This window comes from Miniopterus schreibersii (assembly GCF_964146895.1).
Source record: "Miniopterus schreibersii genome assembly, chromosome: 13".
Classification (NCBI taxonomy): domain Eukaryota; kingdom Metazoa; phylum Chordata; class Mammalia; order Chiroptera; family Miniopteridae; genus Miniopterus; species Miniopterus schreibersii.
The window spans coordinates 50387567-50414880 of NC_138113.1; the positions used below are offsets into that span (position 1 = coordinate 50387567).

Sequence of the window (27314 nt, forward strand, 5' to 3'; positions counted from 1 at the left end):
GAAAACCTGGCGAGGCTTTTGAGGAGGGTTTTGGAAAGCACCCACCCGTGGTGGCGACGAGTGGGTCACGTTTGCTCTTAGATAGGGGCTCACTGTCCCGGAATAGCGTCGCTCCCAGGCGAGCTTGCAGGAGGGGCTGAGCCTGGCCTCAGCCGCAGTCTCCGTCTCTGTCCTGCCCCCTTGCATGAAGCAGCCTCGGGCAGGTTATGAACCGTGCCCGCTGCTCATCTCCTCATCTGTAAAGTGGGACAATGTGCTCCCTCCTTAAGGGCTGTTATGAGAATTCGAAGAAAAGTTGCGTTTTTCGTGCTCACCTGGCTCCAGAGTCAGCGCCTCCCACAGCCTGGCTGCAGGTGTTATTGCAAAGCACTGGCTCCCGGAGGGGGCCACGTACTGACAATAGCCTCGCTCCCTTTCTCCTTCCTCTCTTTCCTCTTCTTTTAAGTCCAACACTGGTAAAATGCCAGGCGAGTTGGAATCTTCCCCAGCTAGAGGCTAATCCAGAGGAAGCGTCTCCGTGCACCTTTGTCTGCCTGCCTCTGCCCCCCACCAGCTCGCTCCCTGTGGCAATGGGATTGCTAACCTCCCACCCTCTGGGCTGATCTAAGGAAGAGCATCCAAGGAAGCGGACTTCTTATCCTCTTATTCCCAAGGCCTTAGGGAAATCTCGGACTGGCCGGGACTTCAGAGTGTGGGTGGCTGGGAGCTGGAGCTGGTCCTCATGGCCTCACCCCCGGGGCCTCTGGGGCTGCACTGGAGTGCATAGAGGCCCTGCCTGAGCACCCAGCGAGGCAGATGTGAACTGTAAGGCTCCTCGCAACAGCCTGAGCCTAACACTGTTAATGTTGACGTCAAAGGCTTGATGGAAGAGCCAAAAGGAAGGCCTGTGCAGCTGTCCCCAGGCTCCCACAAGGGGGTAAACCTTTCTGTCCCTGATGGTGACATTTGCACTCCCCTCATTAAACAACTCATGCCTTTGGAAGACAGACAGAGTTCTGCTCAGGGCAAATAATGTGTGGGCTCCCCTAAGCTTGTTTTGGACCTGCTTTCTTCCTTCTGTTCTTCCTTCCCTCCTTCCTTCACTCCAATAATTAACTCAGCATTTACTGGGTACCTGCTGTGCGTAACACTAGACATTAGGGTTTCACAGGTAAAGCAGCCACATTGCCCCTCAAGGGGCACACAGTGTATGCACCAGGACACAGCCAGTATAACTACACACTTATTCTGCTACATGTAGTGGCAGAGATTATGCCCTGGCATGTTTAGAAGAAAGGACCAGAGCCCTGGCCAGTGTGGCTCAGTTGGTTGAGTGTAATCCTGTGCACTGAAAGGTCAGTGGTTCGATTCCCGGTCAGAACACATACCCAGGTTGCTGGTTCAACACCCGGTTCAGGTACGTACAGGGAGCAACTAATCGATGTTTCTCTCTCTCCCCCTCTCCGTTCCTCTCTCTCTAAAATCAGTAAAAATTATTTTTAAAAAAGAAAAACAAAAAAAAAAGGGCCAGAGACAAAAAGCAGGTGGTAGTTACCAATAGGCGGTAGCTTCCTGAACTAATTCAGGTGGGAATATGAATCGAGCAGAAGGTAAGGACAGGGCACCTCGGCACAGAGAACAGCATAAACAAGGACATGGGAGGAGTCAGATGCTATAGAAGAACAGCGAGCCGTCCTGTGGCCAGGGCATCAGATTTACGTTTCAGACGGGTAGGAAAAACGGTAAGCTGGCTGGGTCAGCTCATGTGGGCGGTTCCTCCCGATTTCGTAGCTTAGACCTCATGCAGGTGATGGAGCTGGGCCCCACAAGTTTTCTTAAACATGGGAGTGACATGGTCAGGCTTGGGTTTCTGACTTCCTGCTCGCCAGCTAACGGTCGCATGTGCAAGGTTGGGCTCAGAGACTAGTGAGTCAGGTGGCTGGTTAACCCCTACTTACCTCTGCCCCAGAGTGTATGTCACTTAGATTTTCTTTGGTCACCTGGAAGGACTTCCATCTCTTCCCCTCCTGCATTATTCTTTAACACTGTGCCGTGTCCTTCTTGGCACCCATCCCAGCAGTAATTATATGCTTATGTGTGTGTTTCACTCATCCTACACTGGGAGCTTCGGGAGGCAGGATCAATTCCATGCCATCGGTTCCAGTAAAGTGCTTGGCAAGTGATAGATACTTAGTAACCATATGTCAAGGGGGTAAACGAATGCATGGATGTATATGTGCTGGTGATGGCTGGACAGTACTGGTCGGGTAAATATTTAAGAAGTAAAAATGTCATGGTTTGGTGAGTACTCTTATGGGGAGAATGGAAGCAAAAGGCCCCGTTAGCTAATTCATGTGGCATACACTTACTGAACACTTAATATAATTAATGATGAACAAAACAGACATGATCCTGCCCTCATGGAGCACTCAGTGTGGCTGGAGAAGGGTTGCTACTCCTGCGTACACTCATGCAAATAAACGTAAAATTAAAATGTGAATGATGCCATGAAAGAGAGGCTGCGGGTGCTCTGAGAGCAGCTGAACAGAAGCCTCAGCCTGCTCTGCAGGGTGAAGCAGAGAGCCACCTGGACCATCCTGGGTGGGCAGTAGTTGACTAGATAAGAGGGGTGACAAGACTGCCAGGTGGAGGGAACACACAGGGCCCACTGGAGGAGGAGCCTATGGATCAGCGAAGAGATTTCCTATGGGAAGTTGAATATAGAAATGGGAGAGAGATCTGGGCTGGAGACATCTGGGCGCCCGGGTAGTGGGTAAAGTAAGGAGAGTGGGTGTGATCCCTGAGAAGGACTGTGCAGAGCGAGTGCAGCCCCGGGATTCAAGAGAAGCCTGGAAAAAAAAAAAGATATAATGGGACAAACGAGGACAGAGAACCTCATTAAAAAGAAACCACAAGCATATCTGAAGGTAGAAGGAACCAGAAGACAGCATTGCCTGGGACCTCTTCAAGAGGGAGAACTCAGCACCTCCACCACAGCAACCTCTTGTTACCTGTTTGAGCAGGTGCTCAGCCTGAGGCACAGGGTGAGGTGACCCCTGGACAGCAAGGGAGGCAATAAAGGAACTGGGAACAGCAGATATGAAGACTTTTTGAGAAATTTGGTTGAAAACAATAGGAAGCAAATGTTTTGTAGTCGAAGGGAGGGTCTTCTTTTTGTGTGTTTTTTGTGGGCTGGGCCTGAGAGGCAGCAGAGATGGGTTTAAGTGTGTTTGTAAGTCCAGGGGAAGCACCCAGTTGCAAGGCAGAGGTAAATGGTATAAAAGGAACGGGAAGGTTGTTTATGGAGTGTGGTTCTAGAACACACAGATGGTGAAGGATTCATGAGAAATGGCTGCTGTCTCCTCTCGGTTGCCTTGGAGGGGAAGGACAAGCACAGAGACGTCGAGGGCTACAAGGCCAGTTGGGGATAAAGCCAGGTGCAAGCGTTGCTCCCAGCATCCCAGCCCCTTTGTCCTGGTCCGAGGCCTGTGTGCCCTGGTGCCTTGGTAGCCCCCACCTCATAGGTGCGGGAGTGATTCAGGGTGTGGACTTGGGGGGGAAGGTGGAACAAGAGGTTGAAACATTGGTTTGCTCCAAGGGGAGCAGCTGGCAGGTCCCAGTGGGAGACTGCAGCCTGCAAGCGAGCGTGCTGGGGTGATAGCAGCACTCAGCTGGCACCCCAGAGCCGGGTTAGCACTGCGCAGCTGTGCCTTTGTGGAGGGGTGTGGGCACAGAGTGATTTAAAGAACACCCCACCTCCCCTTATATTCCTGCCAGGGCTCAGACTCGTACCATAACACTCTTTGGGGCTAAAGCAAAAATCCCAAGGTAATTAAATGGAAATTGTCACAGAGCAAGACGTCGTACCATTGCCACTTTAAGACTAGGCGGACGCATGAAACCTGACAGCAGGTACAAGGGGAAAGTAACCGAGTTTGGGACTCCGGGGTCTAGGGTGGGGAATCGACTTGACAACTGTCACAGCGCCCCTCACGTTTGTGAAGCATTTGTCTATCGTGTGCTTTATTGAAGTATTAGCTAAACTTTTGTGACAGGTGTTAGGTACACAAGAGGAGACACAGAAAGCAATGTAAACAGATAAGGTCACTGCTCGCAGTCAGTGCTACGACAGAGTTGCGTGCAAAGGACTGTGGGGCGCAAGAAGACCACCCCCACATCTTAAGGGCTTGGGTGTTGGTGACTTAACAAGAATTTGAGGCAATGAGCCTCTCTTTCCCTTCTACCATCCCTACTCTTCAGAGCCTGGAAGGGGTGAAGAAATTACCAAAGAAAGTCCTGATTTTTACATCTTAACCCCCAAATGGGTAATTACAGAACAGTCACAGGGACATAAATTACAGCATAAAGAACATAGTCAATAATATTGTAATAACTATGTAGGGGGCCAAGTGGGTACTTGAAATGTTGGGGGCCCGCTCTGTAAAGTACGTGATTGTCTAGCTATGTTATACGTCTGAAACTAATACAGAGTAATATTATATGTAAACTTCAATTGAAAAGTAAAAAAAGAAGAAAGTCCTGAGACCTCCCCTGATGGTCACTTTTCAAAATTATATGTTTCGAGACAACAGGTTTCCCCTAGAGCTTTGCAGACTTACAAATGCCCTCGCTGTAGGATAAATCCTCTCCGGCCGGGAAAATCAGCATTCCCTTGTCTGAGGACCTTCACACCCTGAACCCACTGTGTCCAGCCAGGCATCTTGTCTTCCTCCCCAGCACCCACCATTCTGCGCCCACGACCCTTCAGACCATGCAAAAGGCCTTTGTTTAAGAGGCTGTAAGTCTCCTCCCGGTCCACACCCTCTCCAGGCCCAGTCAGGGGCTCCCACTCATTTTTGGCTTCCAGCCTCAAAGTCGTCCCATCCATAGCCACATAGAAAGGTGGTCAGCACAGTGGGTGTCCCGGCCTTTCAGTGCAGGAAGGCTGCACCCACCTCTGCGCATTTGGTGTGACTCACCCAAAGGAGTCGACTCCCCCACACCGGACACAGGAAGGGCAAATGTCCTTCCACTACAAGGACTCAGCTCCAAACCTCAAACCAGAGGGGCCATCTCCATCCGCAGCCAGCAGGCTCTCTCCAAGTTCTCCTTCCTGGCCATCCCACAGTTGCTGTAAGTCTTTCATGTCTTAAGAGCACTAAGACCTCATGTGTGCACTTTTTCCTGGAAAAACTTCTTCACCTGGCTACCTCCTGATCATCCCTCCCTACAACTTCCTTCCAACCACTTATGGGTCCCCTAGCATCTGGACTTACTATTCTCGAAACACTTCCTCCTGAACAGTTGCATCCCCCCCGAAGATTTTAAGTTCTTCCAAGGCCTGGTCTCTCACTTGTTCAAGGTGGTCCCCTCAGGGCTTTGTGCCTGATTCATGGTGGGCACTCGGTACATATATTCCAAAAAAACCCCAAAACTATAATATACAGACAAGAGGAATCATTATTCTAGAGGTGGGGCTGGGGTAGGAGGTGTACAAGTAGTTAGTTATACTCTTACATTTCCTTTACCATTGCCCAGTGGTTTTCAATATGTAGCCCCAGACCAGCAGCACAGCCCCACCTGAGAACTTCTTAGAAACTCAGGTGCTTGCATCCATCCCAGACCTACTGATTTAGAAACTTGGGGCATTGAGCTCAGAGCCTGTGTTTTAACAGGCCCCCTAAGTGATTCCAATGCACCTCAAGTTTGAGAACCACTGCCCCAATCTTAGGGCCAAGCTTGGGCCAGAACCTGTAAGTATTAAAGACCAGAAAAACTTGACACTTATATATCAAGATTTTCAGCTAACCAAACACTTGTCCATTCTCACTCCCCATCTTCTTATAGTAGCTCTTATAGGTCAGCAGCAGATGCAGTAAGAGGTTTTATTTAGCTCCATTCAGTGGATGAAAACACTAAGGTTGGAAACAAAACCCAACTTTCTCAGATGATAAAATTAAAACAGGCAAAGTCAATGCAGGAATCCAGCCCAGTTCTCCGCACAGTAATGCAAAGTTGCCCAGAAGCCAGTAAAATAAAATGAAGCACCAGAGAATTCAGAATTCGGAGATGTGAACTTTCCCTTCACACCTATGCTGGCTGATCCAGTAACTAACCTTCAGGGGAGGGGGTCCTGGGGGCCTCTGGTCTCTAAGGATCCTGGTCAGCCCTTCAGGAAGATTGAGGGCAATTACCCACACAGCTTCAGTGGAGAAACAGGGTAGATTTTTTTTAAGAAGTCAAAATACCTAGTTCATACCATCCAAAAATGAGGTTTGTTTTTTTTAAACCTCCTGCCTGTCCAGGAATGAAGAAGCCACCTGTAGGAAGCCTCGCTTCCAGATACAGAGGGGGTGACCTGAAGCCCAAGTTCTGGGAAATGGGGACAAAGCTGGATGCTCAAGGGCTTGTCTGGGTTGAGTGGCTGTCTGGCGCCCCCTTGTGTTCAGTGTCTGGACCCCAAAGAGCTGAAAGGCACCCAGGAGGGAATGACATTGGGTTAAAAGGGTTGCAGCCATTCTGCAGGGAAAGGCTGTGGCCAGTGAGGTGCCAAAGGATTGGGCTCCGGAGTGGACGCAGGCCACTCCTCCACCTTCTGGGTGGTTCCAAGGCCCTTCCAGACTTCTTCCCAGCCTCGGTGGAAAAGCATTCGAGGGACAAGTTGCCTAGAACAGGAAGGTGGAAAGTTGTGCCCAAGCTCACCAGGAAGATGGGTCGTTGGGTCCCTTGTGTTCCTCCTGCCAGGTGTTTGGCCAGCAGGTTTTTCCCCTTGACTCAGTGCCCGGGCCCGAGGGTTTTGGCTTTTTTTTCTTTTAAGGGAAATTAATTGTTGTGCTGAAGACAGTTGGGCCCCAAGGAGACGTTGCACAGCAAGCAGTTCTGAATGTGCTAAGTCAGTGGGCGCTAATGGGCACGGTGTGCCCAGCAGAGGCACTTCCCACCTCGGCCATAAATAGTCCTTAACGGGCTCACACAAGAGGCCTGGCTCTGCTTTTCCTCCTCTCCTGCCCGATCCCCCGACAGCCACCCCCTGGGCTCCACCACCACAGCTGGTCACCACATCTCGCCTGTGAGAAAAGATGTCTTCATGCCCAGGCTTTGGCCCCTCAACACAGGACTACAGGGCCAATGCCCGGCTTCTAGGGTCAGTCCTGGCCTGGGAGCAGGGCCCGTGCCAGGAAGCAGCATGATGGGAACCTTACCCTTGGTTGAGTCTTGGCTCCTCCTCACACAGGCTGAGTCATATAAATCACATGAGTGGAGCCACTAAAACTCTAAGCCCCAGTGTTCTCATCAGAATAATGGAGCTCTCAGCCCTGAAATTAGCCCCACTGGCCCTAGGGAGCTATCAGTCTAACAGACAAGCCCCTTCTCGCCTCTCAGCCTTCCCCAGGAGTCCACTGCCCGAAATGGGTTTTCTCCTTTCTCTTTAGGCTCAGTTAACACTCTCATCTTCAGTCTCAGCTTAGACTTCTCCAGGAGCCCTTCTGTGGTCCCCTGAGCCTGAGGGTGGTCCCCTCCAGCGGTCCTATACCTTCTGCATGTCCCTGGCCCCAGCAGTGGTCATGTGGTATGTTAATGGGCTGTGGGCAGTCTAGGCCCCCACTTTAATAAACCTCTTGAGGCAAGAGCAGAGGTGACATCCTCGGGGCCTGGTACAGTGCCTGCCACGTAGTAGGCATGCAGTAAATATGTCTGAATCAGAGGGTAGGATCGGAGTGAACCGGGCTGCGCCACTTGGCCCTGACAGCTGTGCTGGGACTATTGTATTCTCAGGCCACGGAGGGCTGAACCAGCTGGGAGGGGCCTTTGTGAATGGCAGACCCCTGCCCGAAGTGGTGCGTCAGCGCATAGTGGACCTGGCCCACCAGGGTGTGAGGCCCTGCGACATCTCCCGCCAGCTTCGTGTCAGCCATGGTTGTGTCAGCAAGATTCTTGGCAGGTAAGCACGAAATTCACCACACACCACCCTCCCACAGGGCTGGCCTCTGCACCCGCCAACCTCCCAGCCACCCTCCCTCCCAGGGACCCAGGGCTCTGGGCTCCCCATCTGGTGCTCTTCTGGTGTGCGCTGCCCTCCCTCCCTCCCTCCCTCCCTCCCTCCCTCCCTCCCTCCTCCATTTCTTCTTCCTTTGGCTTCTCCCTTCTCCTTGCCTTCTCGCCTCTTGTAGGCTTCTGTGCTCCTACAGCAGGAGATACCCCAAAGGGCCTCCCCTGCTGAGACCACTGGAAATGGAGCCATTAGAGAAGGGACATGCTCTCAGAGGTGGCTTCCAGGCTCAAACCCCTGCACAAGGGACACTTGGGTTTGTGCTTCTCACACTGTAACTCCCAGAGCACCTGCAACAGAAGCACAGGGTTGCCTGGTGAAATGCAGAGCCCTGGGCCCCCACCCTCTCTGGCAGCCAGGCCCAGATGCTGTGAGCTTTATGAGATGACCAGGTGACCTGCATCTCATTTAAAGTCACCTGTTAAAGCAGAACTTTAGGGGAAGGGCCCAGGTTTGATATGATTCAGGCCTTTTGCGTGATTCTCATGTTCTCAAGCCAGAGTTGAGAACTGCCGCCCAGAGGTTCAGCAGGAACTAGGACAGCAAAGCCCTGCATCCGGGCTGATGGGCCACATAACCTGGCCTGCAGAGCCACTCCTGTCAGAAGTCCCCCAAGGCAGATGGTTGGGAGTTTCCAGTCAGCTTGGGGCAGCTGCCTCCCTTCCCCAACTCAGGTGGACTCAGGAGGAGCTCTGGTTTAAAGAGGCAAAGGGCCTGTCACTAGATGGTGGGAAGTTCTGGCCTCCTGACTGAAGTTGTCAGGGAAAAGTGTGCCCCTTCAGGGATCAGGAGAGGGGACCCCGGGGTAGGCTGAGTGTCCCAGAGAGAAGGTGGTCCCTGGATGGTGGCGACAGATGGAATTTAAAAAGCAGATGTTATTTCATGACAGAGGAGATCGGAGAGTTTCCAGACCAAGGAGGGGGTGGTATCCTGATGGAGGTCATTGATCTGACAAAACAGTGGGTTGGGGATGAAGGGAGATGAGGAGAGGAGACCCTGGGGTGCAGGCTCAGCGTAAGGAGCTGGACATGGCCAGAGATCCAGGCAGGGCTGGGATTCCAGAGCTCGTGAGGAGTGGCTTCTACCTGAACCACGTAACCTGGTAGAAAACCCGTGCCCATCGGGGGTGGGGGTGAGAGGATGGGGAGCAGAGGTGAACCAGCAGACAGGGTACGGGGCTCAGCGACCCCAAGTGGCCTTCTGGGAGGGGTAAAAACCAGGATGGCCGAAGAGAAGAGTGAGCCATGCTGTGGCCAGGAGAAGCTGGATGGAGGAAACCCCCACTGTGAGCCCGTGATTCACAGAGCACCCACGTGAACATTCCCTTTCCTAGAGGGGAATCTTGTATGCCCCCCATGGTGGCCCCTGCAGGTGCTCGTACTGGCCAGAGGGAAAGGAGAGGGAGAAGTCAGGGTCCCGGGGTGAGATCCTCAGCAGAGCGTCTAGTTGGCAGCAGCGCAAACCTGCCCACGCAGGGGGAACAGCGCTGGAAGGTCAAGTGTTAGAGGCCAGCCCTGGGGGCACGTTCTACCTGGGCCCCCGCCCCGGAAGCCTCTGAGGGGACAAGGGTCTAAGGGTCTCTGGTTAAGTCCATGCCCAGAGACCCACCTGCCTACTGGGTAATTTTTGGGTTGTCTATTGGAGTAGGTACTACGAGACTGGCAGCATCCGGCCTGGGGTGATAGGTGGCTCCAAGCCCAAGGTGGCTACCCCCAAGGTGGTGGAGAAGATCGGGGACTACAAGCGACAGAACCCCACCATGTTTGCCTGGGAGATCCGAGATCGGCTCCTGGCTGAGGGCGTCTGTGACAATGACACTGTGCCCAGTGTCAGCTCCATCAACAGGTGAGAGACAGACTGCAGCCAGGGGCTTGGGGGATTATGAGAGTGAGGAAGGCCCTGGTTTATGGAGCAGAGCTGGGAAGGGACCTCAGTCAGGCAGGAAGCTCCCAGGCACAGGGCAAGTATCACACCTCCTTGCCTCCCAGGGCCACAGGCATCCCCACTCCCTACCTGGCTGAACCATCTGCAGTTTCCTCCCTTACACACCACATCATTTTTCATTCAGTAAAAGAATCTTCTTGAATTGATCCTTTCTTAAGCCACAAGACCCCCAACTTGGCCCTCAATCAGCTCCTCACTCATTTGTTCAGCCATTCAGTTATATACTCGCTACCTTAACCACTCATTCATTTATACACACATAATTCATTGTTATATGCTAGGCCCTGGGGACACAGAATCCTTGTCCTGGCAGAGCTTTTAGTCTAGTGGAAGACACACACTATTCAAGTACCCACACAAACAATTGTAAAAGTGCAGCTCTAGCCCTGTTAAGGAGAGGAACATGAGAGCAGTGAGCTAGCAAGGGGTGACTTGGTTTAGGGAGGTTATGGAAAGATGCCCCTGAGTAAGAAGCAATGAGTAAGAGTTAACTCGCTGAAAATCGGAGTGAGAAGAGCTCTAAGACAGCATGTGCAAAAGCCCTGTGGCTAACAGGATCTTACATAAGAAGCTGAAAGAAAGCCAGTAGATAGGAGGGGAGCAGGAAGCAGGCTGAGGTGCAGCTCTCGGTGAAGGCTGACCTTTAGGGGATAGGGGGCCAGGCCACTTGTTCTTGCCTCTGACCCTTGAGCCACGAGAAGCCCTTGGCCCTTTTAAGCAGCAGGCTGACTTGCATTTCAGAAAGTCCAGTCTGCCTGCAATAGGGAGAAGAGACCAGAAGGCCAAGAGTGGATGGGGTGGCCCGTGAATGACTGGAGGGAGAGCGTGGGTGGTGGCGCACACTGAGGTACTGGCAGCGAGAGGCAGAGCGGGACCAAAGCTGGGGAGGGTAATGAGGTAAGACCACAGCACCTGAGGACGGCTTGAGAGAGGGCGGGGGGAGGCAGGGGTGAAGCCCCACGTATATTTTTGCCTCCAGGGACCGACAGTACCTCCCATGAAGTGGGAACACTGGGAAGACCCAGGTGTGAGGAGTAAGGTCGTGCGTTTGAGGTGGACAGGTTGAGCGTGAGGTGCTTTGAATACACCCAAGTGGGATTTCAAACAGGCGACTGGATCTGGGGCAGCCACTGGTCCCATTTCCTCTTCTCTCTACCGGCCTCTCTTCTCTTCCTTACAGAATCATTCGGACCAAAGTGCAGCAGCCATTCAATCTTCCCATGGACAGCTGCGTGGCCACCAAGTCCCTGAGCCCAGGACACACGCTGAGTGAGTGTCGAGGTGCCTGCAGGCGCACTTCCCTGCACACACTTGCCCATCCGTGCGCACACGGGGTCACACATGCCCATACAGCCCACTCCCTGTGCTGACCAAGCCCTCCATCCCAGGGGCACAAAGCCTTGCGGGGCTCCCAGGGGTGAGTCACTGAGATATTTAGGAAGCACATCATGAGGCCTTGACTCTAGAACCCCTGCCACCCGCATCCCTACTCCTCCATGGTGGGGGCAGGAGCTCTCAGGGGTGTCCCTCCCACATCCTGACTCTGTCCCTCTCATGCCCTGCAGTCCCCAGCTCAGCCGTGACACCCCCGGAGTCACCCCAGTCCGACTCTCTGGGCTCCACCTACTCCATCAATGGGCTGCTGGGGATCGCCCAGCCCGGGAGCGACAGCAAGAGGAAGATGGATGACAGTGAGTGTGGGGAGCACGGAGGGCAGGTTGGGGTGCAGGAGGGCCATTATCTCAGCCTCTAATGGGGCCTGACTCTGAGCCAGCTACAGCTCTGAGCTCTGAGCCCTGAGGCCTGGGACCTGGGTCCTTTCCCCTCGCTCTGCAGCTCAGTCTGCTCCTCCACTCTGGCCTGAGGGTGGGTGGATGGGTCCCCTGAAAGCTTTCTTCCTGCCCGGGGACACCAGGTGACCAAGACAGCTGCCGGCTGAGCATCGACTCCCAGAGCAGCAGCAGCGGGCCCCGCAAGCACCTCCGCACAGACGCCTTCAGCCAGCACCACCTCGAGCCCCTCGAGTGCCCCTTCGAGCGGCAGCACTACCCTGAGGCCTATGCCTCCCCCAGTCACACCAAAGGCGAGCAGGTGAGAACTGGGATGTGGAGGTGAGCTGTGGTGGGCTGCGCCGAGCAAGGTAGTCTCTGCAGACCGCTGATCTGCCGGCAGTCCTGCCACCAAAGCAGCCAGAAGTTGCTTTGATTGCTCAGGACACAAGCTTCATGCAGCTCCAAGCCTGACACATCTGCTGTTTCACCAGATGCTGGCACTTCCTCCTTCTCCTGGCCCTCTGGCCTTCCCTCATCCATACCGAGCTCAGCCCTTTGATGGGGAGCCACACAGCCAGGTCGTGCCAACCCCCTGCCCTCAGTGCCACCCCACACTGCAGGGTCAGCTTCCACAGCTGTAGAGCTGCAGCCCAAAGCCTCCACACTGTGACCTCAACCAGCACTTCCCTGCCAGTCAGGCCTGCACACCCATGACCCTGCATTACTCATGCTCCCGAGCATGCACTCCCGTTCACACCTCTGTGCGCTGGCACATTGTGTGCCTCCCTACAGATGCCTTTCCTCCCACTTCTCTGCCTGGAAAAATACCGCCAGGCCATTATGACTCAGCTCAAGCATCACTTTGCCCATGAGTCCTTCCTTTCCCCCCGGGGGTGTGTCCCCTCTTGCTCCTGTGTTTCTGCATGTCAGCCTGCCACTGCTGGTCACTTCTCACGCTGGACCAATGTCCAGTGGACAGAGATATAACGACACAGCGGGCAGCATCTTAGAGCATCGTATAAAATCTCTACCACCGAGCGTGAGCCCTGTTATATATAATAGACGCTCAGTAAAGGTGGTTGAGTGAATGAGTTGAGAAATGCAGACAATGGACTGCAAGCTCCAAGGGCTCTCGTTTCCAGCTCAGGATGGCGACAGTTTATAGTGAGCTGGCTTTTGCGAGGGTGGCAGACACGGCAGACATCTCCCTTGGGCCCAGCAAAGTTCCACCTGCCTCTGGCCCTTTCTATCTATCAATAGTCACATGTCTCCCCCCCAGCCAGTCGGCCCCCTGGAGAGTTTTGGGGTGCGGTGTCTGCTCCCCCCCTCTGCTCACACTGTCATTGTCGTAGGAGTGAAGCAAACCCTTAGACCTTTAAGATCTGAGTAGGACAATGGTGATGATGCCACCAATCAGCCGAACTATTGCCAATGGCCGTCTGGGTAGCTGGGCCCGTGCCAGCACCTGCAGCTGGGCAGGCAATCTGCGTCAGCGATTTTATCAGCCTGGGCCATGGCAGCCAGAGGGGTGCAGAGAAAGCTGGCTGTCAGCAGACCTGGGGACAGGGCTGGGTGCTCAGCGAGAGTCAGCACACGGCTCTGGAGGGAGCAGGGTGCAGCAGTGGGAGCTCGCCATGTTCAGAGCAGCCTGCACAACCGAGAGGGCAAGCACCAGCCATCCTGGCAGAGCGAACGAGCCCCATTGTTGAGGCCCTGGGCACCTGCTGGGCTTCAGAGCCATTCCCTGGCTCCATTCCTGAGTCACCTCCCCCCTCCCCCACCAGGGACCCTGCTGGGTCACAAGGAGACCTAGACTGTACCACGCTGGCAGACCTGCATTGGGAATTGTGGAGTGGGAGAGTCAGAGCTAGAGTGATCTTGGGACCACATTATTTGTGTGGAGATGAGGGAGGGACCGGGAGGTAGAGGGGGCTTGGGAGAAAGCAGCTGTGGAGCTCAGGCCTGAGGCCCTGGTGTGACTCAGACTGGCCCACTGTGTTAGAGGTGGTGCTTCAAGGTAGGTTCTTATATGGAGACTGGAAAAGAGAGTTTGAAAGCCGTGGAACTGCTCCAATCCTTCATCCCCCAGACGAGGAGACAGGGGCCCAACATGCTCATCAGTGCCCCTCCCTCCCCCAGTCAGTTGCCTCAGTTGCCAGCTGTTCATTCATTCACCTGGCTTCTGCTGGGGCAGGGAGAGCCCAGCCTGGTGCAGTGCCTTTCCCACCCTTGGTGTCCGCTGGTGCTGCCAAAGGAACACCCGTGGTCTCTCACCTGGCACAGCGAGGCTCTCTGGCCTGACACAGCGAGACCGTCAGGCTTGGGCAGCTGGTAGGAGCACAGGTCCTCACACCTGGCCTCAGGCGGGGCAAAGACATGCCGTCTTTTCTGTAAAACTGAGAAGGGGGAAAGTGTTCGACAGCAGGGTCACGTCTCAGTACCAGGCTTAGTTAGGGGTCTCTGTGGCTCTCGTTCCTCTATTTTTCAAGTGCTCTGAGAAGCTGATCGACAGAAGTGAATGGCAGGATGACAGAGACCAAGAACTTGGCAGCTCCTAACTCTTCAGATAACTGGGATAATACTGCCTGGGGTAGCTATGCACAGAGTACATGCTGTTCTCAGGCTCTCTGCTCTGAGTGCTCCGTATGTGTACGTAACACCTCGGCCCTTACATCAGCCTTAGGAAGCAGATCCCACTGCCCGTATCACACGAGTGATACAAATCAAGGCTCAGAGAGGCCAGGACACTAAAGCGGCCTGGCTGGTGGTGCAGAAGCAGGGCTCACCCAAGTTCTAAAGCATCGAGCAGCTCTGCACCCCAGTTCAAGTTCAGTCTCCGTAAGGAATCCAGCCATCACTGGTATGTGTAAGCCATTCTCTGCGGCATCACCACCATATCTGGCTATATAGGTTTGGAGGTTTTCACTAAATTTCCTGGATTTTAGAACAGCTAGAGGATTCCAGTAGGTATTTTGGTACAGAGCCAACACATTCAGAAGGCATTTTAAATTTGCCTTACCCCTTCTAGAAATTAGGTATTTTGTTCAGTTTTGTTAAGCTGTGTTGTAAGCATCTCCACCCTGCCTCAAAGCCCTTGGAGGTAGGGACCAGAGCACCACTGAGTCAATAATTGCTCTGCACAATAACAGTGCCCTCATGGCCTCCAAAAGTGCCATGGAGAGTGCTGTGGCTCCTTGGAGAACCAGCTCGATGGAAGTCATTGGAAGTGGTTGCCTTAGTGGGCTGTTACATAACTAGGAAGCAATCCTTGAGGTCAGTTATCTTGTTTTAAAGATTACCTTTTTTTTAATAAAGATTTTTTAAATTGATTTTTACCGAGAGAGGAAGGGAGAGGGAGAGAGAGAGAAACATCGATGTGAAAGTGGAACATGGACCCACTGGCTCCCACACACCCCTTATCGGGGACTGAGCCCACAACCTGGGCATGTGCCCAGACCTAGAATCGAACCAGCAACCCTTTGGCGCATGGAACGATGCCCAACCAACTGAGCCACACGGACCAGGGCTTGAATTCAGTTTTGCACAATTTCCCATAGCGCGTTTGTGATGTGTGCGACCCTCACGTGGGGAACAGGTGTGTGTGCTGCCTTGCCCTCTGGCGGGAGGGGTCATGGTGAGGGGCAGTGTGTGCACCCTTAAATTGAACAGCTTCTTTCTGGAGGGAGCACCTTAGGAGATGGCCCTGCTTGTGTCAGTGGAGGCTGGGGAGAGTCTAACATGAGATCTTCATAAAGAAATCCCCAGGTACTTGATAAAGAGTTTTTCAAACAAAATTAACCCAAGTGTCATCTCTGGGCTGAACCTGAACATTTCTATTTGTTTGGGTAATGAGAGAGAGAAAGGAAATTCACCAGTCCTGTTCTGGTGGGGAGCCCTGGCTGCTGAGTTACTGAAGGAGAGAGCACCGGGGTTGGGGGCAGGTGTCCTCAGTGCAGCCCATTTCATAAAGACCGCAGGGCTTCAGGCTCTCCACATAGAAAACAGACATAATATTGCTTACCCACGTCACAGGGCTGCCAGGGGAATGGGTCGGGGTAACAGATACAAAGCTCTTTGCAGATGTAAGAAGTGATGATGTTAACCAGTTTAGGGCAGCGCCTGGGAGCATAGCCCTGGAGCCAGACCCCTTGGGTTTAATCCTGGCTCTGCCCCATATAGTAGAGGGACAAGCTTCTTGACCTTTCGGCGCCCACATTTCCTATCTGGAGAGGAATAATAAATGAACCGAATGAAGCTCTCTACATGGTCCTGTAGGCCGAAGGCTCCACCCTGTATCTTGTCCTTGGTGGGTTCACATCCTGTGAGCAGACAGGGAAGGGAACCTACCCTCCAGCCACGGTGAAGTCCTCAGAAGGAGTCACTCCATCCTGTGCCTGCTCACAGGCCACCAGCTGGCTGCAGACGGGGAGCCGTGAGCCTGGGATTAAGAGAACAGGGAGGCTGTGATCGGAGAATGAAACACCCTAAGCGGAGTTAAGAATGAGCAGAAGAAGGGAACCATGAGCGAGTATTTTCTGAGGGATGGCTGCAGGTAAGGCTTGCCCCAGGGGCCCCTATACTGACTTTTCTTTGTTCTCCAGGGCCTCTACCCACTGCCCCTGCTCAACAGCGCCCTGGATGATGGGAAGGCCACCCTGACCCCTTCCAACACACCTTTGGGGCGCAACCTCTCGACTCACCAGACCTACCCCGTGGTGACAGGTAGGATGCCCAGAATCTCCTGGGCCATGTGGCCCGGCTGCCAGGTTGGGCTGGAGGGCAGGTGAAGGCAGGGCATGGCTGGCGTGAGGAGGAAAGTGTTAGGGCCCTGGACCTGGAGAGGAGAGGGGCTGTGCTGGTTGGGCCGCCTGGTGGGTCAGGAGGGTCTTACCCTCGGCTCAGCCCCTCCTCTGCCCGCTGCCTCACTGCTGGAGAGGTGGGCACACAGCCCTCTATGTTCACTGGCAGAGGCTCAGCAGGGTAGAGCTGCTTCCACCTCACTCAGAGGAGCACCCAGCCCAGCCGCCCCAGCCCCGCACCCCCATCTCATAGCTTGGTTGTGCATGCTCCCACTTCATCTCACCCTCTCTCCTTGTCTCCCTCCCTGGCAGATCCTCACTCACCCTTCGCCATAAAGCAGGAAAGCCCCGAGGTGTCCAGTTCTAGCTCCACCCCTTCCTCTTTATCTAGCTCCGCCTTTTTGGACCTGCAGCAAGTCGGCTCTGGGGTCCCAGCGGGAGCCTCGGTCCCGCCCTTCAATGCCTTTCCCCACGCTGCCTCCGTGTATGGGCAGCTCGCGGGCCAGGCCCTCCTCTCAGGTACGCCAGGGAGGCCCGGGCCTGCAGCCTTTGTGGGGGCGGGAGGGGTCCTCAGGGCCAGTCCCTTGGTCCCAGGGGGTCTAGTCCCCTCTCTGGCCCTCAGTCCTGTCCATCATCAGCCTCTCCCCGACTTCCTCCCGTAACTGTTGGAAGTGCCAGTATGTGTGTCTCCATGCAGCAGAGTCAGGCCATGGGGGTGAGCAGTCTGGGAGTGCCTGAAAGTGGGGTGCTTGGCAGCTTTCCATAACCTTGCCCCAAGGCCCCATGGAAGAGCAGGGACCCTGAGACCAGAAACTGTGCTGTGAAATGAACACTTGGGCTGGGTAAAAAAAAAAAAAAAAAAAATTAAGGAAAAATTTGACAAAAGTTTGGAGGAAAAAAGCCAGCTGATTTTGGAGCCAATTTCCAGATCAAATTTCTAAAGAAGACAGAGGGCCAGTCACAGTTGGGTCTCCAGGGTGTAGCTCCTGTCCCATGTGCTTAGCAGCATCACCCTTGAAGGACACTCAGCACAGTGACTCACCACCTGAGTCTCCTCTCCTCTGAGCATTCAAAGCCGAAGCACCTCAGGGGCGTCTAGAGCGAATCTTATACTGAGGGAGGCAGGACCGAGGGAAGGGCCCACCTGGGGCCCCGAATAGGAGTGTGGTGGACAAGTGAGGGCTTGGCCCAGTGTGCCCTGTGTGTCAGACCCGGCAGGGCTGGGTCTCCCTAGCAGAAGGCCATCGGCTGTCCAGCTAGGGCCTGAGCAGTGGCTGGAAGAGTGAGGTATTTGGTTTGGGCAGAGAAGGCCTGTGGCTGAGTGAAGATGGGGGCCGAGTCCCCGTACAGTCCTCAGATATCAGAAGGGCCTCCCCAGAGATGAGGCTGTTTCAGGTGTGGGCCCAGGGCTTGAACCAAGACCCAGGGCGAAGCAAAAGGGGGACAGCCCTTCTAACCAGTGTTTTTCAAACATGCTGGAGACCTAGCAACTCTCTCAAAATGAAAGCGTTTAAGGAAGTCAGGTCCCGAATCAGACAACTGAAGAGTAGCTCTGCTTGAAGGTGGGGCTCTGTCCCCCGAGAGTCCTTGGACTTGAAAATCACTGCTCAGAAGAGCAGACCTCCAGCTTCCATAGGAATCACCGTTGTCTCACCCAAGTTCAGCCACCTTTCCCTCCAAGGCCTCTCCACCCCGTCTGTTGGGCACCGGGGATTTCTCCGTGCACCCCCACCTCTGATGTGGGGGGCCATCTCAGAAGAGGTGGGCACAGAGGTGAAGGGTTAATAAAGGAAGCCCAGTGTGTGGGAAGAAAGGAAGAAAATGTTGACTCAGAGGTTCAGAATTTCAAAAGAGGGTGAAGTCAGCGGAGATGGGTCATTTGTTTTGACCAAAGTGATGAAAGGAGAAAAATCCGTGAGCTGGGTGATGTCAGCCAGAGAAAATGGGCTGGGGTGGGGCGGGAGGAGGGGAACAGAAGAGGCTTCCATCCCCTGTGGGTCGACCAGCCACCACTGGGCAGGCCTGCCTACCTCGCGTGAATGACAGGCCAGGGCCAGGGGGGCGCAGTGAAGCAGGTAAGGGGATAGGGTGTGGATAAGGCATGTGAGGACCTGCCAAGTGAGGGGGAAGGACAGATGTCTCAGAGCACAGTGAGTGTTGGTACAGAGTATAGCTAGAACAGCCCAGGGCAAACTCCATGCCTCCAAGTCCCCACACTTTCTCCCCTCACTGTCACCCTGTCCAGGCTTCAAGCACCCCCATCAACATGCAATCAAATCAGGGGACACTTTCAGCTTCTATCACCTCTTAGTTTAGTGACACGGTCACTCTCCAGACCAGAAGCAGGACACGCAGGCGGGCAGAGCAGCATGGCAGAGGCCCAGGGTCCTTTAGGCAGCAAATGCACAGCTTTGGTGTGTCCTTCAGGCTGGTGGCCCTGGGCCAGGCCCAGGAGATGCTGAGGCGCAGGGTGTGACCCCTGGGAAGGCTGAGGGCTGACTGTAGGGCACAGATAGCACAGAGTCAGGGGCTCTGAGAAGAGCAGACTGCACCCAGGCTCAAGGGGCTGGGTGCAGGCGGGTTGTCAAGAGCAGAAGCAAGTCAGGGCTGCAGCTTACAGAGCTGGGCCAGCCCTGTGGCCTGGGCACAAGGCTATGATGGCTGGTGTCCAAGCCGAGCCCAGGGTGTGGGCCTGGGGCTCCTTAAAGATTAGACCTAAATACCTACCATGTGGCTGAGCCATGGTAAGCAGACTAGGAGGCCACACTGGGAGAAGGAAAGGTAGGAGGTTGGCAGGAGAAGGATCTCAAGGGTGGGGGGACTAGAAACCCATACATTGGAGGGAGAGGTGAATTTGAAAGAAAAGAAAGGAAGCCAGGACTAAGGGGAGAAAAGGGAGGCGGGGGGTATTCATTCCAAACCAGCTCAGCCCCCACCTACATGGACCCTCCTCTGAGGCTTCCTGGGGACTCTCCTGCTGCCTTCTATAACCTTTCCCTGCTTCACAGTCTCTCCAGGTCACTCCCTTCCCAACGCAGAGGCTCTGACTGTCCTTCTGGCTCTCAGCTGCTTCCTAAACCAGCCTAGAATGGAGCAGCACCAGGGTTTGGGGAATGTAGGATTGCCCCCCATCCCCCCAGTTCCCTTCAAGTGCCCCAGCTGGGGTCCCAGCATACTCGCCAGGAACCATCTGTAAGAGCCTGGTCCTGGCTGCTCCAGGGCTCACTCCAGCTCAGCTGGTCAGAGGCTCTGAGTATGGTTTTATCATCAGAGTCCATTACCCTCCTCCATCCTTTTGTGCAAAATTGTATTTAGTCCTGCCAGAGAGATATCGGGATCGCCATAAATTCTCCTTGCTATCAGAACAAGATAAGGAACTAAAAAGGGTCAGGTAGAGGGCAGACATCAAAAGGGGCAAATAAAATTGTCTGAAACCACCCCTGCCTTCTGAATTCCTCCACACCGTGGTTCTGATCTTGCTCTTACCAATATTTACAATATTCACCAATATATCTGGTGTGCTGGTGTCTTCTTATAGAGCCCCGCTTCACAGCCAGTCAACGTGGGCCTGTGCTTATGCCAATTTCTTAAAAATAAGACCATGTTGGAAACATGTCCGAGTACAGAGGAGATAAAATTACAAACCAAAGATAAACTTGTGGTGAAGACCCTTAAAAATAAATAAGTGGGTAAAGGGCGTGGTTAGGCTGGAATGGAGGGCCTCGAGGCTTCCGTGGTTTCATCTCTAGGAAGGGTGCAAGGTTCTTGGCTTTCGGGGAAGAGACCATGTGTTTGAGGAATCGAAAAAAATAGTTTTGTGGGACTGATAGAAAAGTTTCTGGAACCACAGCCTGGGAAAGGGCTGCCCTGAAGAGAGTCTCACCGGCCTGTCCAGGAGGCCAAGGTCATGAGAGGAACACCAGGGTCTGCTCCAGCATTTGGTTCGGAAATCTCTGCCCCACTGTGAGAAATTTAGCTGACTAAGGAGAAACAAAGATTAAAATCTCAGAATACAGGGGAATGAGACTCATGAATTCCATTTCCAAGAGTAATTTGGGGGCTAGTTCTCATGGGATGGGACCCAGGGAGCCACTGTGACTGAATTGAGTTGTGACTTGAGAAGAGTATGTGCCCTGGTGCTCTGCCCACTGAGCTGCTCAAGAAGCAACAAGGTCAGGAGCTAGAAGGGACAGGATGAGGGCAGGAGGAAGGATCAGCCCTGCAAATAGGTGGCTTGGGAGCCAAGACTGACCTCACCTCCATCCCCATCGTGGGGGACACAGACGCAGCCTCAGAATCCTTCCCATCCCAGAAGTAAGGTGAATCCACTTCACCATCTCTCACCAAAAACAGCTCCTTGTGAGACAGACAGGAAGATATAGGTCCGAGAAATGAAGTGGTGTGTTCCTCAGCCACAGCCTGGCCTGGACCTGGGCCCCCACCCCCTCGACAGGAGGAAGTAAGGGGGAAAGGAAGAGCGAAGGTATCAGGGCTGACCTGCCATCTCCTCCCTCCTCTCCCACCTCTGTCCTGCCCAGGCCGCCTGCCCACCCCCTGTACTCCTCCTGCCCTTGCAGACGCCACGCCAGCCCTTCTCTCCCTGGGGCTCCGGGCCAGGCTCTTGGTCCAAGGGCTGAGGGCTGAGCCAGAGAGCTGACCATATTGCAGTCCTCTCTCAGGAAAGATAAGATTGTACCTCAGTATATCTTCAGTAGCCTTCTCCTGCTCCTTCTAAATACACTAACATTCTTTTTTTCTCATCAACACTTCCAACCCCTTGCTTGTTTGGACCCTGAGTCAAATGCACTGAACCCATCGGTAGAATTCTAGTGGGTTCCACTCTGTTTGGTCTGGCACCAATCACAGCCAGACTTCATATAAAATAAATTAATAAAGGTCACATCGCTTTATTAAATTAATAAAGGTCAAATAAATTAAGGGTTTGAGGAACTGAAGGAAAGAGTTTTGTGGGACCGATAGGAAAGTTTCTGGAACCACAGCCTAGGACAGGGCTGCCCTGAAGAGAGTCTTACTGGCCTGTCCAGGAGGCCAAGGTCATGAGAGGAGCACCGGGGTCTGCTCCAGCATTTGGTTTGGAAATCTCTGCCCCACTGTGAGAAATTTAGGTGACTAAGGAGAAACAAAGATTAAAATCTCAGAATGGGACTGAGACTCATGAATTCCATTTCCAAGAGTAATTTGGGGGCTAGTTCTCCTGGGATGGGACCCAGGGAGCCACTGTGACTGAACTGAGTTGTGACTTAAGAAGAGTTGGTCCCTGGGTCTCATCAACACATTCACACGGTTTCACAGATAACTCACTTCAAATGGGATTGATTCTATACCTGTTCCTTTGACTTGTAACAGAATGCGTTCGTTGCACTAATCAGTGTTTGCCTGTGGCATGAGACCCTGGCTCTGGATTTCATTGGTAACATCACAGCGACAGTGATAAGATAGTAAAGTGATGAGGTGCATTAAGCTTCTCTTCTTTTTCCCCATTTTGCATGTGAAGGAACTGAAGCTTGGGGCATGCGGGCGGCTGGTCTAAGGCCACTTAGAATATGAGCCACAAAAGCAGGATAAGAACCGAGGTCCTCCGATTCCTAGACCCTTCCCTCCAGAGGAAAGGCAGGAGTCCAGTAGGCCTGGTACTGTTCATCTACCCTGTAGGCTTGGCTCCCAGCGCCCATCCTAGTCTATGCCCCATCCTGGCCTTGCTAACATAGCTTTCTTGCTTCCTGCTGTATCCCCAAGTGGTCAGAAAAGTGCCTAGTACATCAGACTCATTCATAAATATTTGTTGAATGAACAACTTGCCTTCAGGTACTCTGCAGAAAGAGAGGTAAAGAGGAATTAGTCACCATGGTTCTGACAGTTTGTAGAGTTCCATGGATGTACCTTCCTTCCATCGTTACCAGACACCCCCTGAAGGGCTGAGGTATGAACGACCTACAGGGACTGTCAGGAGGAAGTTCGACTGGCAATGCCATAGAGGGGATGGACTTAGTAAGTTGTCTGACAGGGACTCACAGGGGCCCACATAAGTCCTAGAAGGACAAGCAGCCCCAGTGTGGTGTGCAAGAGGCAGAGGCATGGGGTAAAATGGCCACAGTCTAACACAGTGGATTGCAGCCAGGGGCAAGTTTTCGACCAGGGGACATGTGGCAATATTTGGAGACATCTCTGGTTGCCACACTGGGTGGGAACTGCTACTGGCATCCAGTAGGTAGAGGCCAGGGATGGTCCTGAATATTCTACAATGCAGAGGACGGCCCTACACAAAGATGAATCCAACCCCAAATGTCAGTAGTGCTGAGGTTGAGAAACCCTGAAACATCACCAAGAGCTCAGATGACCAAATAATTCATCCTTCAAGCTGAGGGATTTTGAGAGTGAAATGGGTATTATTAATAAATATGCTGGGACAGTGGTCATAACTGGGCAGACCACCATGTGTCATCCCCTTGCCAAGAATCCTTGATGAGGGAGTCTGATCTAGGGGTTAGGCTGAGGGACATGTGACTGTAGGCACAGGATGCAGATGGAAAGAAACTCGCCAGGTCAGGTGGGGTCTCCCAAATGGGAAGGTTTGACTTCCTGATGTAAAGGACACTTGGAGCCAGGGAAATCGGGACCTCACAGAGCTGTCTTGGTGTCACCAGGGCAGGGGCATTACCCACAAATATAGACTAACAAAGAGATGGTGTCTGTTTTGCTGAAAATGATTTTTTCAGGAATGGGATTGACAGATATGCGGTTCGTGGTCATATCTAAATGATAAATACCTCTCAGCCCACGTCTCCTTTCTAGGTTGGGGATAGCCAGAAGGTTTTCTGTCCCTTGTGACTCTGATAGGTTGTGTCCATCTATCAGGCAGGAGGAGGAGGACCCCATCTGGCTCAGTGGAAAAAGAGCACAGCGATTGATTAGCAATGTCTGCATGGGTCCAAAAAGGATAGTAATGGGCCAGTAGGCCACACCTATGCCTCCCTGTGTAGGGCCTTGTCCTCGGCTCTGCTCAGAGCTGGGGCTGAAAGGGTGTGAGCTTTGAGTCCAGTGGCCTCTAACATATTTACTTAGGCCAGCTGCGTCCGCTGCTGCGCTGGGTGCTGTGGGGAATGAGAACCCAGGAGACATAGCCCCCAGCCTCCCTTCGATACCATGACAGTTTGTGGATGAGTAAGATTCATGTAAACAAAATCACTGGAGAGCAGGGAGCAGTGCAGGATTGCAGCACTCCCTCCCTGGTGGAGCCTGTGGCCTCAGAGGAGACAGGAGGGAGGAAGTGGGTTTGGAGAATGGCCTGGGAGAGAGTGGGTGTGGCAGGAGGGAAAGCTTGCTGATCCTCTGGGAAGCAAGACAGTAAAGTACAGGGGCCTCCTATGGCCCAACTGATGACTCCTTGCTGTGTTTTTCCAGGGCGAGAGATGGTGGGGCCAACGCTGCCCGGATACCCACCCCACATCCCCACCAGCGGACAGGGCAGCTATGCCTCTTCTGCCATCGCAGGCATGGTGGCAGGTAAGGGGCCGGGCTGGGCAGGAGGGGGAGCATTGAAAAGAGGAAGTGTTGGACAAAGGTGGAGCCAGAGGAAGGGTGTGTCCCATGCATAGACTTCCCAGAGGGAACTGGGAGATGAACCAAAGGGTGCATCTCATTGAATGTCTGGAGGAGAGACTTCAGTGCGTCCTGGCTCCTTACCTCTCCTTAGCTCGACCTCCTTCCCAGAGGCTCCCACGTTACCCATCATGAGGAAAAAGGAGAGATTGAGGCAGACCAGTGTTCAAATCCCAGCTCTACCATTTCTTCCATCCATTCAGGGATCCCGGATGGGCTGCAGAACATTGGCAGCTAAACATAAGCCCAGTCTTTAAGTAACCCCTATTCTCCCAGTTATTTAACTGGTGAATTTCAGTTTACATTTCTATAACATCTGAATATGAATGGTGTATACGATGATGATGATGATGGTTGAAATATAGCCCCCTTTCCATCCCACACTCACTCAACCCTGCATGGGCAGGACCCGAGTTCTAGATACTCCAAAGGTCCTGCAGAGTGTGAGATGAGCTGGGAGCGTTTCTTCATCGTCATTTGGACTGTCCTGGAATCCTGCCTGCCAGTCATTTGGACTTCATTGTCTGCCAGCATGGTCATCACCCAACGGTGACCCAGGGTGTCAAGTTCTAGACAAGTGAGGAGGACAGGAGAGCCTCTTTGGACAGGCGTCTCTCTTAGGAATCATAAAGGAAGGATGGGAAGGGTAAAATTGAACCATTTCCGCTGCCCAGAGGCCTGAGGACCTGGAGCTTCTGGAAGGGGCTGAATCAGGGCCTCTGTGACCCCCATGCCAGCCCTGGGCCAGGTGCCCTGACCTGACTGCAGAGACGTGCCTTCCCCCAGGTCTGTTCTCCTCCCCCCAGGAGGGGTTGTCTTTGCCAGCCACCCACTCTGATGTCCTGTGTGAGGCAGGGGGCTGGGCTCTCCTGGGCAGAGGGAAGGGAGGGAGAGCAAGGGAGGGAAGGAGGCTCTATGCTCCCTGGGAACCTGCTGAGCTGGCACTTGTTGCTGCCTGGTTACCGTGGCGATGTGCTTAATGCAGCGTTGAAAATACAGAATACTCACTCCTCTCTCCCTCCTGGCCCCGGACTCCCTCCCTCCCTCCCTTCCTCTTCTGGAGCGTGAAATGAGATTGGTCAAGATAAAAAAGGAAAAGATTCGGTTATTTTTTTAAGAGTGTGGATAATGGGGCCTCTCAATCAAAATCCCGGGCTCCAGTCGGCTCCCCCATCCCCCTTCCAACCTCTCCACCTTCCCCTGCCGCCTGCTTAGAGGGGAGGAAGAAACATAAAGCCCGGGGCTTTTCTCTTAATTATGAATCATCCCCGGGGGCATGCCCAGGGCAAGGGGTTCCTGGGGCCCAGAGTTTGACCTGTGAGGTAGCTGGAAGGCTTGGGCCTCTCATCAAAGGCCCCCAGGTTGTTTCCAGAAAGACCTCATCCTGCGTGGGTGTTGTGGACAAAAAAATAGCACAACCACAGCATCCACTACAAGTGAATTGCAAAAGGGAGGGGTCTTGCCTTGTGCGGTGGATTGGATTGGTTCCCAGTAAATTACACGCAAAACCAGTTTTCAGAAAATGCAGTGCTATTTAATTGTTTCACCTGGTTCCTAGGATCTCCATGGGGCAAATAAATTCTTATTTGTTCATCTCTTACCAGTGGCCACAATCTCCCAGTGGCAACAAGGATTCCTTCCATTAAAATCAATAACATCTATTAAGGCACCTACTATGTGCTATGTAAATAATAAATGTTTCAAGCAAGGCATGTTAATGATGGTCTTTAATCAGTTGTGGAAGGAAGAAACTAGTTATTCTGCTCTTCTGTGCGCCCAGTCATTCATATACAGAACTTTAGTTCTCACTTAGCTTCACCATAAGCCTGGGAAGCTGCTATTATCCTCGTTTTATAGAGATAAGAAAACAGCTTAGAAAAGCAAAGGGGTGTGCTCAGGGTTATAACCATACTAAGTGGCTGAGTTGTTCAAAACAGGCATTTTGATTTCAAACCTAGGTCTCTGTCAACCACTCCACACTGCCTCCCACCATACCAGAAATAATGACACCAGATCTAGGAGAGCAACATGGAAATAGGGCAGGACAAGATTTCTCTTGTTTTGCCTCCTAATTGTCATTGTTTTCCCTGCCCCATTCACACAGTTAATGATGCTCATACCAGTTCTGGAGCTGAATGAACAGCTCCAGAGATAGTTTGATCCATCCATCCACCTATCCAGCTTTCCTTCCATTTATCTTTACACACCTTTTTCCAGTGATACATGCGTCTTCTCATTCATTTTTCCCTCCCTCCCTCCCTCCCTCCCTCCCTCCCTCCCTCCCTCCCTCCCTCCCTCCCTTTCATCTATTCATCCATCCATCCATCTATTCATCTATCCATTCTTTCATTTTTCTATCCATCCTTCCATTTGTCCATCCATCCATCCATCCATCCATCCATCCATCCATCCATCCATCCATCCATGTTTTCACCCCTCCATCCTTCCATCCATCCATTCGTTCATTCTTCCATCCACCCATCCATCCATCCACCCATCCATCCTTTCATTTATCCGTCCATTCTTTTATTCTTCTAGCCATTCTTCCATCCATTCATCCATTCTTCCATTTACCCATCCATTCTTTCATTCTTCTATGCACTTCTATCACCCATCCATCCATCCTTTCATCCTTCCATCCATCCATTCATTCTTCCATCCACCCATCCATCTATCCATCCATCCTTCCATTTATTCATCCATTCTTTCATTCTTCTAGTCATTCTTCCATCCACCCATCCATCCTTCCATTTACCCATCCATTATTTCATTCTTCTATGCACTCTATCATCCATCCATCCTTTCATCCTTCCATCCTTTCATCCATCCTTCCCTCCGTTTATCCATCCATTCTTTCATTCTTCTAGCCATTCTTCCATCCATCCATCCATCCATCCATCCATCCATCCATCCATCCTTCCACCCTTCCATCCTTCCATACATCCATTCTTCCATACATTCATCCTTCCACCTATCCACCTTTCCATTATCTATTCTTCCATCATTCACCCTTTCAACCATCCTTCCATCCACTGCTTTTTCATTTAACAGATACTGGTTGAGGCTCTATGGCATAGGATGCTAGGGGTATAGCAGTGAACAAGGCAGGTCTCTCTATCTAGTTTACAACCTAATAGTGGAGAAGAGAGT

At 52.8% G+C, this 27314-nt stretch overlaps 1 protein-coding gene across 5 annotated transcripts in view; it reads left to right on the top strand.

The window, feature by feature from the left end:
* PAX8 (paired box 8) overlaps nt 1–27314 on the top strand; it is a 52758-nt gene that overhangs the window by 20050 nt on the left and 5394 nt on the right. Inside the window, exons 3-10 of one of the 5 annotated variants that reach the window (XM_081156305.1) lie at nt 7756–7921; nt 9677–9874; nt 11154–11242; nt 11539–11664; nt 11889–12064; nt 16347–16467; nt 16936–17063; nt 23967–24068. In XM_081156305.1, the coding sequence (XP_081012431.1) occupies nt 7756–7921; nt 9677–9874; nt 11154–11242; nt 11539–11664; nt 11889–12064; nt 16347–16467; nt 16936–17063; nt 23967–24068 (1106 nt within the window). Of the gene's footprint in view, nt 1–7755; nt 7922–9673; nt 9875–11153; nt 11243–11538; nt 11665–11888; nt 12065–16346; nt 16468–16856; nt 17064–23966; nt 24069–27314 lie in introns of all 5 variants that reach the window. The other 4 variants (XM_081156303.1, XM_081156304.1, XM_081156306.1 and 1 more) reach the window with 4 other exon arrangements.